General features: G+C 38.6%; 4 protein-coding genes across 4 annotated transcripts; all 4 read left to right on the forward strand.

The window, feature by feature from the left end:
• The first annotated feature begins 1,099 nt into the window (after positions 1–1,099).
• On the forward strand, positions 1,100–3,522 carry LOC147320848 (uncharacterized). Its single transcript, XM_086307365.1, has 5 exons — positions 1,100–1,138; positions 1,251–1,371; positions 1,637–1,680; positions 1,793–1,913; positions 2,177–3,522. Exons 1-5 carry the CDS (start codon positions 1,100–1,102, stop codon positions 3,520–3,522), a joined length of 1,671 nt encoding a protein of 556 aa, XP_086163491.1.
• Positions 3,523–5,958: 2,436 nt separating this feature from the next.
• LOC147320849 (claudin-4-like) lies at positions 5,959–6,802 on the forward strand. The gene has a single exon (XM_086307521.1). The coding sequence runs from the start codon at positions 5,990–5,992 to the stop codon at positions 6,614–6,616; it is 627 nt and encodes a 208-aa protein (XP_086163647.1). The 5' UTR covers positions 5,959–5,989; the 3' UTR covers positions 6,617–6,802.
• A 1,100-nt stretch (positions 6,803–7,902) lies between these two features.
• Positions 7,903–9,323, forward strand: LOC147320850 (claudin-4-like). The gene has a single exon (XM_086307520.1). The coding sequence runs from the start codon at positions 8,042–8,044 to the stop codon at positions 8,702–8,704; it is 663 nt and encodes a 220-aa protein (XP_086163646.1). The 5' UTR covers positions 7,903–8,041; the 3' UTR covers positions 8,705–9,323.
• A 4,793-nt stretch (positions 9,324–14,116) lies between these two features.
• On the forward strand, positions 14,117–17,166 carry LOC147320851 (E3 SUMO-protein ligase ZBED1-like). Its single transcript, XM_086309055.1, has 2 exons — positions 14,117–15,293; positions 15,415–17,166. The coding sequence occupies exons 1-2, from the start codon at positions 14,224–14,226 to the stop codon at positions 16,070–16,072; spliced, it is 1,728 nt and encodes a 575-aa protein (XP_086165181.1). The 5' UTR covers positions 14,117–14,223; the 3' UTR covers positions 16,073–17,166.
• Positions 17,167–17,229: the final 63 nt, after the last annotated feature.

A 17,229-nucleotide genomic window follows, 5' to 3' on the forward strand; every position in this document is an offset into this window, starting at 1 on the left:
AACTCATTTATGGATTAAATGAAACTGAAATGAAACTGAACTACAATTAAAGGATTAACACGTATGTTTAGTTTAACGTATGTTTAGTTTAAACCAGACAAAAAATGCCTCTAAGCGCCACAATTTCGCTTGTTATTTTAAATTACATAAAAAATGTAGACGTGATATTGATTATTTGATGAAAGAAAACTTTTATTTGCGATACGTTAGGCCGCAGAAAGCCCAAATTTTAAGTTACATCAGCCCAGACTGCGTAACTATCACGGGTCATACCCAGACAGCGTGTGTTGCGGAGTCAAGGGGTTTGGATGTAACAGGTTACCAACTGTTACTCTCCTTTAGACTGCTAAAATGTAGATCATAGAACACCATCCATCCATCCATTCGCTTCCGCTTATCCTTTTCAGGGTCGCGGGGGGCGCTGGAGCCTATCCCAGCTGTCATCATAGAACACAGATTTGAAAATTGATCGGTTACATCCGAAGGCTATTTACCACCACGAATATTATTCAATCAATCAAATTCATTTCAATTTGTACTGTCACAAAAAAGTGATTACTGATTATAGAAACAAGGCCACTAAATGTAGTGTTTGAAACAGTGTAGTATATGAAACATTTTATTGCCGAATTATCTCCAAAATAACTCTTGAAACGTACTCGGGAGTTGATTAGTTTCGGGTATGCGTAGGCAGGTGTAACTTTTGTTCCTGAGAAAAAACAAAAGAAGGAGAAATAAATGTGTAAATGTACACAAACCATCAACAATGGCAAAATGTTTTAGAATAACCATCCGTGTTTATAACACCATCTTGGCTTACAAATAGTTTGGCTACAAAATGGAGGTTCTGCATTCTTTAACTTATTGTTTTAACCTTTTGAAATTCAGTGAATGTAATTAGAAATGAACGATTACTTTGATCTTTTCTTATATATTTGTTTTTTTATCTACTGAGAATAGTTGCACTGATTTTTGTGCAGTAAAAGTAATCATATTGAATGTTCTTTTGAGATTAACAAACACAGTACACTGTGTACACTGGTAGTGTTAGTAACTGGAAATTAATGATTCATTTGTTCACCTTTCTCCTTCAGGTGAAATGGCATTCATAACTGGCATCCCAGCCGCTGGACTTGAGGTACTGATTTCCTCCTGTAATAAAATAGTAGGATATTAATGATTAATAAGTCATTTATATACATTTACCACATTATGCTAGTTTCTGAACTAGTTGTGCATTAATTTTACAGACCGGAAAGGAGCCACCGCGACAAGGTGTGGGGGGTTCGGTGCCATCGGTAGTCCTTGAAATGCATGAAGGTGAAGAGAGTCTACATATTCCTAATGGCCGTGGAGAGCCCTCAAATCATGGTAGGAAGAGTGAAATATTAAGCAGTTTATTTTCCACTTAATTTTACTTTTCTGGGAAAAACAAGCTTTGTAGAAAACACAGTTATTCTGAGACCTGCATTAGATATAGATGAACCAAAATCATGGGGGTTTTTTTATGATATTTGTGCAGTAAAAGTAATCATATTGAATGTTCTTTTGAGATTAACAAACACAGTACACTGTGTACACTGGTAGTGTTAGTAATTGGAAATTAATGATTCATTTGCTCACCTTTCTCCTTCAGGTAAAATGGCATTCATAACTGGCATCCCAGCCACTGGACTTGAGGTATTGATTTCCTCCTGTAATAAAATAGTAGGATATTAATAATTAATAAGTCATTTATATACATTTACCACATTATGCTAGTTTCTGAACTAGTTGTGCATTAATTTTACAGACCGGAAAGGAGCCACCGCGACAAGGTGTGGGGGGTTCGGTGCCATCGGTAGTCCTTGAAATGCATGAAGGTGAAGAGAGTCTACATATTCCTAATGGCCGTGGAGAGCCCTCAAATCATGGTAGGAAGAGTGAAATATTAAGCAGTTTATTTTCCACTTAATTTTACTTTTCTGGGAAAAACAAGCTTTGTAGAAAACACAGTTATTCTGAGACCTGCATTAGATATAGATGAACCAAAATCATGTTTTTTTTTTATGATTTTTGTGCAGTAAAAGTAATCATATTGAATGTTCTTTTGAGATTAACAAACACAGTACACTGGGTACACTGGTAGTGTTAGTAATTGGAAATTAATGATTTATTTGTTCACCTGGTTCCGCAGCTGTCTCGTGTGGTCCTGCAGTTACTACACCACCGTTTGGTCCAGCTTGGCCTGTACCACCTAATTGCTGTGGAGAGTTCTCAAATCCTAACTCTACTAAAGAGTCCTGGATCACATACTCCCGCTATGACTTGTTTTTGTGTCTAGGGCAGCTCTGCAATCAAAGCAAGATAATGGTTAACAGACATTGCATCTTAACTCCAGAGTACTGTCTCACAGGCAAGTCACAGAAACGATTTATTTCTTATGATTACATACTGCAGATTCATTACACTGTGTCAAATTGTTTTGAGAAATATGGCATACATAATAAATTGTTGGAGCTCAGTAAATCTGTTTGTCAAGTAAGAACAAGGGACAAATTTGGAAGTGGTTTTCTTCTGTTTAAAAATTTTATCCTTACAAACTTTCATGTTATTGAGCCTTACTATAATTTTAAAACTAGACAGCTTACAAATGATGTCGCTGTTACTTTTTCACATGAAATTCAAGAGTCTGAGTGTGATCTTATAAATGTAGTAGGTGTTCATTGCTATGACTTTTGCAGCAATTTCGGTAATAAGAGTGACTGGGTTTTGTTAGAGATCAATGACAATATGCCATTGCCCAATATATATAATATATGGCCATATGAAATACATACCAATACATTCTTGCTTCTCAGTAAATCTGTTTGTCTAGTGATAATAGGTGGGAAACCACGTGGAAGTGGTTTTCTCCTGTATGATAATTTTGTCCTTACAAACGCTCATGTTATTAAATCTGCTTATAATTTTAAGACTGATCAGCTTACTAATAACATCACTGTTACTTTTTCATATGAAATTCAAGAATCTATGTGTGATTGTGTAGCTGTAGAAGACGTTGTTTGCTATGATTTTGATAATAAGAGTGACTGGGCTTTGTTAAAGGTCAATGACAGTTTGCCACTGCCCAATGGTCTTTTACCACACGTTAAGTCAGTTTCTGACACTGAATATTCTAACATCTTCATTATTGGACATCCTAATGCGGAAGTAAAACAAGTAGATGTTTGTTCAGTTGTTTGTCCTGAGAACCGCAGACAGGTTGTGGAGGAGAATTGGAGGAAAAATCCAGGTTCCAATGATGATTACGTTAATCGTGTGGTAAAAGAAATTCCAGGACTCAATGGCAGACTGACATACAACTCTAATTTTTATCAGGGCTCTTCTGGTTCTCCTGTGTTTAATAAGGAAGGTAGTCTTGTTGCAATGCATTCAGGAGGATACTTTTACTGTGATGCTAAGGGTCAGCCTCAGAGCCTCATGGATTTCGGTTATTTTTTGTCTAGCATCATAAAGCAAATTCAATTGCATATGGTTTAGAAGAAAAGCTTTTACATGTTGATTTCCTAACTCATGTATATTGTAAATCAAAAATAAATTGAGTGTTGAAACCAAACTGCTTTCTGAGCTTTATTGAACAAAGCCTTTCTTAAGGGATCACCAATTTATAGCCACACTGAGACAGAAATTTATGTGTGCACAATTCTATTTACTTTGCAGTTGTAGCAAATTTTCTCACAGTCATTGAGATACCTTTTTGACAACCAAGGCTCAAAGGTGAATCATGACCTTGTATCCAGCTTATTGACAGTTTTGGGCCTTTTCTGTACTCCTTGTACAAGAAATCTGCTGTCAGAAACCAATAAGTACATAATGGTTTTACAGTTCAAGCAAACAATGAAGAAACTCATGGAACTCAGTAACTATGTCAAGTGAGAATAAACGGGAAACCACAAGGACCTGGATGTACTGACTGGGCTTTGTTAAAGCTCAGTGCTGATCAGACATTGCCTGATGGTCTCTTAACACACAGTGGATTCGTTTGCCACAGTGGTGGAATTTGCATTATCGAATATCCGGATGACAGTCTATTTGACTGTTTCACAGGCAACCATGGTCAAGTTGTGGAGAGGTGCAGGAGAGGTAATCAAGACTGTGTTCATCTTATTACTAACTGTTTAACAACGCAAACACTTTCTAACTTATAAGTCTTGTTTACATTGTGGCAACTCCAGCTTTCCTGTCTTTAAAGAGTATGGCAATGCTGTTGCAATGCATACAGGAGGCTATTTATACAATGAAACAAGGGGTCGAAACCAAAGTGTTATAGAGTTTGGGCATCCTTTTTCTGATATAATTGAACGCATCATTATTCAGAGGTTTGAGAGGGAAAAGTTTGGTCTCTTGAAGGAATACTCGCCTGCAAATGCACTCAACAGCAAGACTTTTTGGTTGGTGTGAAAAAGCTCATTGAGAGCAGAAATCTCATAAGGTTTAAAAATGTAGTGAACAGTTCAGTGGCTGTAGATGACGAGAGTTTGAAGGCTTTCTTTGAATTCTTCTCTCGGAGAGAGCAGCCAGAGCCCATGGATATTAACTGAGTGCACAGAAGGTTAACTGCAGACAGAAGATAAAGTGAGAACAGTTCGAGCAGTAAAAGCAGTCGTTATTTTTAATAAGTCAGGACACTTGTTCAAAAAAACTAATACTTTTTTTTTTCAATTTACTCTTTCACATAAGGTTTTGTTAAACAACTGATGCATCATGTACTATAAATAATATTAATAATAATAATGCATGTATGATGGTTCTGTGCTTTTGAAATGCAAGTAATAACGACTTTCCAATGTTGTGTCCGGTTAAATTTGAAGAATCTAAGAGAATCTGCTCCGATGTTAAAGAGCTCAAATAATATGGATGTGATAAATGTCATGTTGAGGTTTCTCATTTTGATGTGACATTTACACAGTACAGTCTCAAATAAGTCTGGTTTACATTTATACCCTTTGTACTGTTTTATATCTGTATTTTTTTTTCTCTGTTTTGTGCATGCTTTATTTCAAGTTTAGAAATTTTGAATCAACTATGGCTGAATATATATGGAGTGTTGATCAAAGGCTTCAAAATATCATACCTTATCAATATTTTCAATATGACCAGTTTATATCAAATAAATATGGTTTGCTGTTTAGTTGCTTTTTATGCTGTTGTTTTTTAATCATATGAGAGCCTGAATCAGGGTCACTTTCAGATTTATTTTCAGTAAATATCTGCGCTACACACAATGAACAGAATACTGACCAGATCTAAAGATGCAGGTTTATTTTGCTGTACAGGGTTTGATTTATTTATTTATTTATTTTTTAACTAATTGTAGGGTTTCCCTGAATTCTTGGTCGTTCACTGATACTCAGGTTAAAAAAAGTGCAAGACAATTTATCACTCCTATATATTCAAACTTCTGCAAGTCATTAATCCAAGACTATCAGGTCACTCTGAAAGTTATGTGTTCTGGCTGGGAACTATATGTTAGCAAGTGCTGCGAATAAATCTCACACATTGCAGCGATGCTGATAATTTAAACTGAAACAACTTATGTAGGGACTCAAATTGTATTTAATCCCAAAATTCTGAATAAATAGAGTTATTTCACAATGACTGCTTTCACAGCTGGACTATTTCAGTAGTTATCACTCAGTCTCTGTTTTCACACTTAATTTTTTACACCCTATAAAACGGTATGTTTTTATTTGAATTGTTTATTCAAAATGCATTCATTTTGTCAAGTCTTTGTTTCTGTACTCAGCTCTACATTTCATGGGTGGTTTAGTGATATTTCTTCACAAACCTGTTTCAGCTCATGCTAGAAAACTCCTCCTCTGTCATGGAGAGGAGGAGAATGTGCAACAAAAACAACTACCTGCTGAAATCGTCTTTGACAGACAAATTACTGCAACTCTCAGGAGCACCCTCCTTTCCTCCTTGAAGAGATCGACACAGCTTCATCATGTCGGCCTGTTGTAGACATGTTCTGGGTTTGCTCTTATCCATCATTGGCTTTTTAGGGACGATCTTCATCTGCGCACTGCCGTTGTGGAAAGTCTCAGCCTTCGTTGGTTCAAGCATCACCACTTCTCAGATCCACTTTGTGGGTCTGTGGGTGACGTGTGTGATGAGGAGTACAGGCAAGATGCAGTGCAAATCCTACAATTCTATACAGGACTTACCTAAAGACCTGCAGGGTGCCAGAGTGCTCATCGTTTTTGCTATCATCGTCGAGTTCTGTGGGGTTCTGCTTAGCGTGGTTGGGAGCAAATGCATCAACTTTGTGCCAAACAAATGGCAAAAGACCAAAGTGGTTATAGCTTCCGGAGTCTTGTTTTTTATTGCCGGTATCTTGGTGGCCCTACCAGTCAGCTCATGTTGGATCAACCTCACCAATAGTATGAATTCCAACAGCCTTTTCCTGGACGACATTCATAGAGTGGAGCCGGGAGACGTACTCTACATCGGCTGGGCCACTGCAGGACTGCTGTGTCTGGGAGGAGGCCTTCTCTGCTGCTCCTTTTCCTCCAGGAATGAGACTGAATATGAGGTTGGATACTCCAGGGCTGAGTCTGTGGAAGCAAGATAAAGGTTTCACTTTCTCTTTGCCATTGAATTAGTCTGTTATTAAGTTAAGTAAAAAATTATGACTGCTTAACTGACTGTAAATTTTTTGGCTTCAAAACAAACTATAGGAACAAACACCCAGGATTTTGAATGTGTGAAGACATACTAGTAATGCACAAAACAAGTAATTGATTTAAATTTGTTTGAACTTACTTTTCCTTTTATTTGATATTGATCAATGTTTTTTTCTGTGTACAATTATATGCCAATATAATTTAAGACTGGCATTTATGAGTATATAACATCATTATGTTAGCAAGAATAATTACAATAATGTCAAACGATAAAGAAATTCTAACACTAAATCTGGTTTTGGGAGTGTTTGTGAAAGAATCTTTACAGGTTTTGTGGTAGATCCTTGCTGCCAAACAGGCTAAAAATGTATTTTTTATTTTATTTCGTTTGGTAGATTTTTGCATTAAAGAATGAGAGTGTAAGGAAAAACCCCATATTCCTAACAAATATTTATAAATATTTGTTAAAGAACGTCACATACTAAGTTAAAGTTATTATCAGCTCACAGACTTGTCTCAGTTTTTTCAAGACACCAGTTGTGTTAAGCAGACAAAACAAAGGTGAGTTATTTTGATCAAAGTTATGTCAAAATGCATTTTCATGGATCAACCTTATCATTAAAAATGAACGCGAAGCTTATATTTGATGAAACAAGACAGCGCAAGTAAATATGAGTACATTTATAATATGTGACAGTTTATATTTCAGCTTTACAAAAGAATCCGATTAAAACAGATTGGCAGATTGTTACATGTTAGCCTATTTACATAAATATCGCTCAGATAATATATAACAATGGGGTTTTTTAACAATTTTAACTCGCAACATTTTCAGCTAATTTAGTAGCTTTGTGACTTAGTACAGAGTTGGGTAGTTACTTGGGTAGTTACTTTTAGTCATCACTGTCATTTTTATACTGTATATATAAATTTACTATTTAACAGAGTCCCTCCTGTTTACATTTAAGGTAAGCTAAGCTAATGTAGCCTACCTTGGAGACCCCTACTGGATGTGTGCCTTGTATGCCTCCACCAGTATTTGAACCCCGATTGTTCATAATTACCATTTTGCATGTCTGCATTTTTCTGATTTTGTGATATCGACCTTTGTATTCACGTGTGAAACTCAACTGTCCGTATCACAGGTGCTTTGAAACAAGCTGGTTGGGTGAGATTTCTTTACAAACCTGTTTCTTCTCATGCTAGAAAACTCCTCCTCTGTCACCTCCTTTAGCACTCTCTAATCAGTAGGAAAGAAAACCAGAGTCGACTTCTCCTCTGTGTGGACAATAAAAACTAATACCTGCTGAAATTTTCTCTTCCAAAACTCTCTTACTAACTTTTCTCCTTGAAGAGATCAACAGAGCTTCATCATGGCAGTTAGCTGCAGACAGATTCTGGGTTTGGTCTCAGCCATCATTGGTGTTCTAGGGACAATAGTTATCTGTTTCCTCCCATTGTGGAAAGTCTCAGACTTCATTAGTGCTGACATTGCCACTACTTATGTGATCTTTGAGGGTTTGTGGGTGAACTGCATTCTGCTGACTAAACATGAGATGGAGTGCAAAGAGTATGATTCTACGCTCACCTTACCTCAAGACCTGCAGGATGCCAGAGTGCTCATCGTTTTTGCTATCATCATCCAGTTCTTTGGGATTGTGCTTGGTGTAGTTGGGGCCAAGTGCACCAACTTTATACCAGACGCAAGGCGAAAGACCAAAGCGGATATAGCTTCTGGAGTGTTGTTTCTCATTGCAGCTAGCTTGGTGGCCCTGCCTGTCCACTGGACCACACGCACCATTGTTAATGATATGTTCAACCCTGACCTGCCCAGCGATCAAAGGAGGGATCTGGGAGCTTCACTCTTCATCGGCTTGGTGTCCGCAGGACTGCTATACCTGGGAGGAGCCCTTCTCTGCTGCTCCTATTTCTGCAGGATTGAGACAGAATGTGATGTTAAATCTGCACATACTAACACTAAACAACAACGTTCATCTAGACAGCGTTCTACTAGAAACAAGAAAAAGGTTTCATGATGGTTTCACTCTCTGTTTGACTGAGTCCACTGTTAACATCAGGTAATAAAGTCTGAAATATGAGTAAAAATTTGTAGGAATCTTTGCATTTTGTCTGCATTCAAAACATATGGTAGGAATATGTGCAGCATTCTGAATGCTTGTGAGCACAGAGTCAAAAAAAGTTGTTTTTTTTGTTTCTTTTTTTTTAATGTTTACAGGGTAAATAACAGATCCAGTACAAACACCATACCCTCTGACATGCATGGGTTTTTACAGGATATGGGAACTGAGTTGAGCAAGTTTATGTTCTAATAGATTTTACTGAATTCCTTCCATCTTATATCCCCTTACTTATTCCTCAGTGATAGATTTTCAGGGCGTAAGTTATAGTTGGACAGTGGTTTTTTTTTTCAGCATTAGCAGTGTTACATGCTCCAGCTTGCTACTTTAGCAGCTAATGCTAACTGGAGCAGAAGGACTAATGCTATGTTCTTCCAGCTTTTTACCCAAATTAGCAGATAATTCTACCCATACTACTAACTATTATGCTTTGTGTCACGCTGGAATTTTTGGGACACAGATTCTACATTCAGAGCCAAATCCACAACAAATATATTTTGCAGCACAGATTTTTCTGTTCCTGTTGTCAAGCATACAATGCATGTTGAACTGCTGTTCACTGCCAGAGAGAAGCCACTCCTCTTCCTGGAATGAAGGGAAACCTGCTGCCTCCTCTCTAACACAGTGACTTATCTCTGTCCACATTTTTGTCAGACAGCTCTGAACAAGGTAGAACAAAGAAAAAGTGATGAGTGCTATTCGTTGCAGATCTAAACACAGGAAACACAGGCTTAAGCTGATCAAAGCTCAGATTTGATCTACTGTAAGGAAATGAAAATGTCTAAATGAGGGTTCAGCTGGACCAGAAGAAGTTGTGCTTTTTAATCTGTCTGGATTTACTCAAGTATCCAACAACTCTTATCTGTGGGCACAACTACTGAATAAGCTGTATCAAGAACTACTGGGAAGAGGAGGAGATTAAGAAGAGTTTCCAGCTGTTATCAGTGCAGAAAGGGTTTCATACCAAAGCTAGTTCTGCAAACACCTAATTAGCTGAAGAAGACTAGCACTCTAAACTGCTCCTCATCCACAACACTATATTGGACTTAAAGATGTGGCCTGTGGTGTGTGCACTGGGAGAGCCCTGAAAGTCTCCAATTCCTGTCTGCAGTGTGTGGCCTCTTACTGTGAGAGCCACCTCCAGGTTCGGTATGAAATTAGGACTTTTCAGAACCAGCGATCAGCAGTATATCAGTTAACCTCTGTGGTATGGAGGAACACAGAGGCCACGACACAGTGTCAGCTGTAGCAGAAAGGACTGAGAGGCAGAGAGAGCTCAGGCCAACATGACTCAACATCCAACAGTGAAACCAGGACACACAGCAAGATATAGAAATGCTTCAGCAGCATGTGAAGGCCATCAGTGTCTATATTGATAAAGCAGTGAGGGAAGCCTAGACAATCTTCAGCCGGCTGGTCCAACTCGTGTAGAAGAAAAACTTCAGAAGAAGCCACAGCAGGATATTACTGAGTTTAACTTACAATTTTATTGTAAACATTTTTTAGTTGAATAAATAAAATACTCCAGGAATACACTTTGTTAGTCAAACCCAGAGTATAATTAACTTTGGTTATCCTTTTCCAAATACCACTGAAGGCAACATTATCCAGATAGTGAAGAGTTCAGAGTTTGTTGCTGAAGAAATACCTTGTTTGCAATTGCATTTGACAGCAAGACATTTTGGTCAGTGTGTGAAGAAACTTGTTGAGAGGAGAAATCTCAACATTTAATATTGCACTCAACAATTCAGTGGCCATAGGTGATCTTTGTTGACAGTGTTGCCTGATGGTATTTTTCACTAGAAAGTCCACAATAACTAAAATTTCTAATAGTTTCTGCAGCTGAAAGTAGCAGTTTAAACAATTTAAATCTTAATTTAATTCAATGTGTGAACGTGTGTGTGAATGGGTGGATGACTGAATGTAGTGTAAAGCGCTTTTGGGTCCATCGGCACTAAGTAAAAGCGCTATATAAATACAGGCCATTCATTTTTGTCTGTTGTTAATGCTATGGAAGAATGGTTGTCCAAGTAAGGCCAACTGGTCGATATATATCGGGTGTTTTGGACTTGGAGAGGGGATTTAACCGCATCTCTTGGGGTTGTTTTGTAGTTAGAGAGAAGGAAGAGAGGATAAAGACATGCTGTGGAAGAGAGACAGAGATTAATAACAGATATGATTCGATGCAGAGAGGTCTGTTAATAGATAGTGAGTGAGAAAGGTGACTGGAAAGGAAAAACTCAATGCATCATGGGAATCCCCGGCAGCCTACGTCTATTGCAGCATAACTAAGGGAGGATTCAGGGTCACCTGGTCCAGCCCTAACTATATGCTTTAGCAAAGAGGAAAGTTTTAAGCCTAATCTTAAAAGTAGAGATAGTGTCTGTCTCCCGAATCCAAACTGGAAGCTGGTTCGATAGAAGAGGGGCCTGAAAACTGAAGGCTCTCCCTCCCATTCTACTTTTAAATACTCTAGGAACAACAAGTAGGCCTGCAGAGCGAGAGTGAAGTGCTCTAATAGGGTGATATGGTACTACAAGGTCATTAAGATAAGATGGGGCCTGATTATTTAAGACCTTGTATGTGAGGAGCAGGATTTTGAATTCAATTCTGGATTTAACAGGAAGCCAATGAAGGGAAGCCAAAACAGGAGAAATCTGCTCTCTCTTTCTAGTCCCTATCATTAGTTTTTCAGCATCACTCTGAGACAGGATATTTCTAATTTTAGAGATGTTGCGCAAATGGAAGAAAGCAGTCTTACATATTTGTTTTGTGGATATTGGATTGTGTTCATAGTTTTTGAACTGAACTTCTACGTACTTACAGTGGTGTGAAAATGTGTTTCAAATCATTAAACAAATTAAAATATTAGACAAAGAAAACACAAGTGAAAAAGCTTGGATCTTGGAAAGAAGCGGCACAACATAGAAGAGCCACCTACATGGGATAAGACTCAGAAGCTTGGCTTCCAGGTTGGGAAAATTGAACAAGACATTTAAATACAGCTGCTGATGAGTTCTACAAAAACAAGAAACAGTTTGTTAAAAACACTTGCAGTGATTTATCAGTGACATGCATTTACTCAAGAATTGCTGATAAGTGGATGACTGGAATATATAGTTTATAATTTCAACTGTGTACTGTATAAAATAGAAGTATATATGCCAGATGTGGTGTGATGCTTGTGTGATTTTTAACAGGAAACTACTACATTTTACAGTACTCATGCTGCTTTACCAAACATTTGATGACTAGGTGTGCAGTTCCTTCTGTAAATTGATTCACTCTTAAGATTCAGAAATCTAAGTGATAAGAGGACAGAAATGTGTGCACTCGCTTATTAACGTAAATCAATAGTTTCTAAATGCACGCTCGATCATCCAGGTAAGTTGGTTCTGTACCTGAGGCCTTGGAAACTGCCAAGCAAAGACTCACAGCCTTGGCCAGCCACTCGAAGAGGTACACCACAGAGATTGAAGGCACGAGAAGAAACTAGCTGTTCTCTACAGAACGAGCCAAGGTGTACTCTCAGTGGCCAGGGAACCCTGACATGGTGATGGCTAACCAACTGAACATAGTGGTGGTAGACAAACAGAAGAAGACAGTCGTAGTGATAGATGTAGCGGTTTCGATTGACAGCAACATCAGGAAGAAGGAACACGAGAAGCTCGAGAAATACCAACGGCTCAGAGAAGAGCTCAAGAAAATGTGGAGGGTGAAGGTAACAGTGGTCCCAGTGGCTTCAGCAGATCCCAGAAACAACATTGGAGATCTCTGTCCAGAAAAGCGCAGTCTTAGGAACAGCGAGAAGATACTGCGCAGGACCCTCAAGCCCCTGGGCCTCTGGTAGAGGACCCAAGCTTGAAAGGACAGACCGCCCACAGGGGCGAGATGGGAATTTTTTTTTTTTTTATATTGCTGTGACTGTTTTGTAGTAGTGATTGCCAAATTAAGCTTTCTGAAGCATTGAAGCTTGTTTAAAAGGGTTTATTATTCGAGGCTTTTCAATACAGTCCACTCCTCAGAACTTAAGATCTGCGGACTCAGTGATCACTTTTAAAAAACAACTAAAAACACATCTTTGTAGAATTGCATTTTGTTAACTTTTGTCTGTTTTTGTTTTATACTTTGTGAAGCACTTTGTGATCTTTTTATCTAGAAATGTGTTATATAAATAAAATTTTACTTACTCTGGTGACATCTGGTGGCCAAAAATATAACAAGCAGCTTGAATCTACAAAATAAAACGAACTGCTTCATTATGACTGCCGACTCCACAGAGTGGAGTTCACAATTCAGGCTGATATTAGGCCACCATTGTGTTGCTTTGAACATGTATTTTTGGGGGGTTGAAAAAAGAAGTTATGTTTATTCGTTAAATGAATAGTTTTGATCAATAAACTTTCCTTGTTTAAACATGCGCCATGGTGGTATTTGCTGGTGACATCTTGATGTTGGTAAATACAAAAGATGAAAAATAATTGTAATAATGTGCAACACATTATGGAGTATGTTTGTGCTGTGAGTTCCTCTCTCCATGTACTTGTGCAATTAATCACTGGACAGCTGGACAGGTATGTTTATAAATAATATGATATTAGGCCAATTATCGTATACTTATTTATGACCTGTGGGGGAGGGGGGGGGGGGTAGAATTGATTGTGAACAGGAAAAGGAAAATGCTTATGAACTTGTAAAGCAAAAACGTGATGCCTTTAATGTAGCGTGTTTTCATTATTATTTAACAAGAGAATTTGTTTCACTGTGTGATGACCGAGTCTGTTTCTTTTTTGTCTTGCCCAAAAGAAATTCCTCTCACATGGAACAGAAGAGGCTGGAGTGCACAGAAACTGCAATGCATGTTGGTTAGATTCAGTTATACGGTCTTCCTGGGTCCCACAGACTATCACCTGAAGAATAAACAAATTAAATTGCAGCACATTTTGTAGAATAACATTTTAAGATTAGTTTATTAGTTTATTTTAAATTTAAAGAGTCAAATGGAAGTCTTTCTAAAGTTATTTAACGATATTTATATTATGAAAAGCAGATTTTTGTTTTGTTAAGACATTTTAACCTTTTCACGTTTTCAGATCAAATAAGCACACAGAAAACATAAGCGAAAAACAAGAACAGAAAGCTGACAAAGCCACCCGATTGACCAAAATCAATTCAAAATACTCCTACACGACAGAACCTCTCTTCCTCGCTGGCTCGATATCTCTTAATAAAACGATCAGTGGTTTGCTATCTCTCACAACCAAAACACTCCACAAATCTCGCGAATCGTATCAGTTACGAAGCGTCGGACGTCACTGATCACGTGACTCTGACCAAACGAATCAAGCGTCGAGAACCAGCGTGTTGTGGACTCACCGGAGCTTCAGCTTCAAGCGAGCCATCGCTAGTGAGCAGAAATGGACAAAAAAGGGCGTATTTTGAACGGCAAGTTCAATTTTAAAGCAATGCCAGATGGATCTCTTGACAAGACCAAAGTAGTTTGTATTTACTGTCGATGTGAACTGCGCTATCACCGTAGCACGTCCAGTCTCAAATACCATTTGCTAGCCAAGCACACAGCTGAAGCAGAGAATCTCCCTCGCCAGATGCAGACCATGCTGGATAGCTTTCAAAGGAGACGTATGGACAATTCTACAACCAACAAACTTTCAACAGCCATAGCAAAATGGGTGGCTACAGCTTGGAGGCCGATTGACATTGTGGAGGATGAGGGGCTACTTGAAATAATTCGCATAGCGTCCAACGACTGCACGTATGAATTGCCTTCGAGAGCCACCACTGTAGCCAAGATCCACAACTTATATGAAGATGAGAAAGCCAAAGTCGAGGAGACTTTGGGGCAGACCAATACGGTTGCGCTCACCGGAGACTATTGGACTTTTCGAAGTAATCACAGTTACCTTGGAATAACAGCACATTATTTTTCACCACAGTGGGAACTGAAGTCGCATGTTCTGACTGTTATGGAGACAGAGGAGCAGCACTTCGCCGACACGTGCGCCGAGCAGTTTCTGCAGGTAGCTAGACAGTGGGGGATTGAACATAAAGTCAGCACGCTGACCACTCACGGTGCATGCAACATGGTTGCAGCGGCCAGTCAGCTACCTGTAGAGCATATGCCTTGCATCGCACACAGCCTCCATCGAGCCATCACAGTTTCTCTACAGAACAGTCCATTTAACAGCGCATTGGCAAAATGCAGAAAGGTCATAGGCCATTTCAACCATAGCCCACCGAACGCACTGGAGCTCGAACAACAGCAAATTGCACATTTTCATAAAAAGGAGTCACTTACACAGGACGTATCAACAAAATGGAACAGTACCCTGGAGATGATCAAGCATGTTCTGAGAAATCAAGAACCACTGAGAGATGCACTGGCACTACATCCAACTAATGTCACAATGCCAACAACAGCTGAAGTGGAGAAACTGAAGAAGCTGGAGGCGGTCCTTGAACACTGCAGGTAATTTATTAATACTTACTCTTACCACTTCTGACATAGAGAGTGTGTGTATAATGTATTTTGACCTTTTGTGATTGAATGTAACAAATTCTTAATGACGTATGTTTCTCTATTACTGCAGGTATATAACTGAACTTTTGGGAGGGGAGAAGTTTGTTTCCTGCTCAGTGGTGTTGCCAGCTTTGTGTCACCTGTCGCGAGTGATGGAGGTCTCTGAGTATGACCCAGCTTACATGGTTAACTTCAAGGAGACCTTTAAAGGAGAAATGGAGAAGCACAAGGAAAAAACTAACATCATGTGGCTCAGGGTTGCAACAGCACTGGATCCTAGGTTTAAGGGTCTTAAGTGTCTAAGCAGAGCTGACAGGGCTGAGGTGTGGCGCTTGATCAGTGCGTTGCTCAGGGAGAGGCAGAGGCCTGCACAGCCTGAACAACCAGCAACATATGAGCCATCTAAGAAAAGATCAGCTCTCATGTTTGCCTCAGAGTCTTCATCTGATGAAGAGGAGGACTATATTGAGAAATGTGTGGAGCGATACAGGGCAGAGCCAACTATTGACATAGAGGACTGTCCCCAGAAATGGTGGTCCAAGCATGAAGGGGCACACAGTGAGATGGCCTACCTTGCACGCATGTACTTGGCAACACCTGCCACATCCATACCATGTGAGAGGTTATTTTCACTTTCTGGGCATGTTTTTCAGAACAAGCGAGCTGCCCTGTCATCTCAAAATGTTAAGATGCATGTCTGTTTGAGCAATTGGGTTAGTGCAAAGTAATAGTGACAACCCATGTACTGTATGTTCTAGGGGTTTTTTTTTTATTCTTTGTTTCTCCTATGTGCTGTTTCCATGTTCATGTTTTATTAGGAAAAAAGGAGGAAGAAGCTTGGGTTGCTCAGCCTCTGCTTAAAAAAAACTGGAGAGCAAAAAGAAGTATAGCCAAATTGTTTTATTCATACCTAACTGCATTCCTTGTTTTGATCCCACTCTAATGGTAAATTAAACAGTTACATTGTGTGGGAGTATATGATTCTTTTCGGCATAATTTTGAGTATTCAGTACCTTTTGAGGCTTTGTTGAACAGTATTCTGGATTTCTCATTGTATTTTTCATTGTTTTGAATTGTTGCGATTAACAATAAACACATATTTGCATAAAGCAAGTATAGTAGTTTGTCCACTCCCATACTGTTTAAGGTATTAGAAACATGAAGAGTATCCTAAAGTTCCTTTAGAACAGATTAAAAAAAAAGATTAATTTGCGATTTATCATGAGTATTTAGTCACGATAATTTAAGCGACTGACACAATAGATAGAGATATATATGAGAGAGATCTGTACATTTGCCACCACACAGGTGTAGATATTGTAGGTGCTGTGAATGCTTAAATTGTACCGATGTCCATCATACATCCAACTTTTGAGTATTTACTTTCAATTTACTTCATTTACTTGCATTAATAAACACAGACATCATGTAAATAATAAAACTAAACATTGTTCTTGATCATCATTTATGTCCAGTTGAGAATGAATGTGTGCACCCGCATATTAAATCAAATGAGCTCAAATCAGTAGTTTCATCTCCAGTCTTAGCAGAGGGTAATCATATAAGGAACGAGAGAACTGACAGTTACTATTTTAATCACCTTGTCTCAGTTGTTTTAACTCTCAGTATCATAAAGTAATGTGCTAACATCTGGACTGATGTGTTCACTGTCAGCATTTTAATCACGAGTTAAAGGCTGTAGGTTGCAGCCTTTGCTCTAACACTGTAGAAATGTAACAGGCCTCAGTCCTGATTCTAATAGTCTGAGCTGCTTCAAGCTTTATTTGTGAAGAGCACAGCAGCTTACAAAAACATAGCTAATTTGTGCTGTTGGGAAATATAGCTTTGATTGTTGAATCCATTTACATATTTCACTTTTTTTAAA

This window comes from Aulonocara sp. 'chitande type north' Nkhata Bay, linkage group LG10 (genome assembly GCF_057382095.1).
Source record: "Aulonocara sp. 'chitande type north' Nkhata Bay isolate Kocher_YH1m ecotype deep benthic linkage group LG10, A_spYH_male_GT1.1, whole genome shotgun sequence".
Lineage (NCBI taxonomy): Eukaryota > Metazoa > Chordata > Actinopteri > Cichliformes > Cichlidae > Aulonocara > Aulonocara sp. 'chitande type north' Nkhata Bay.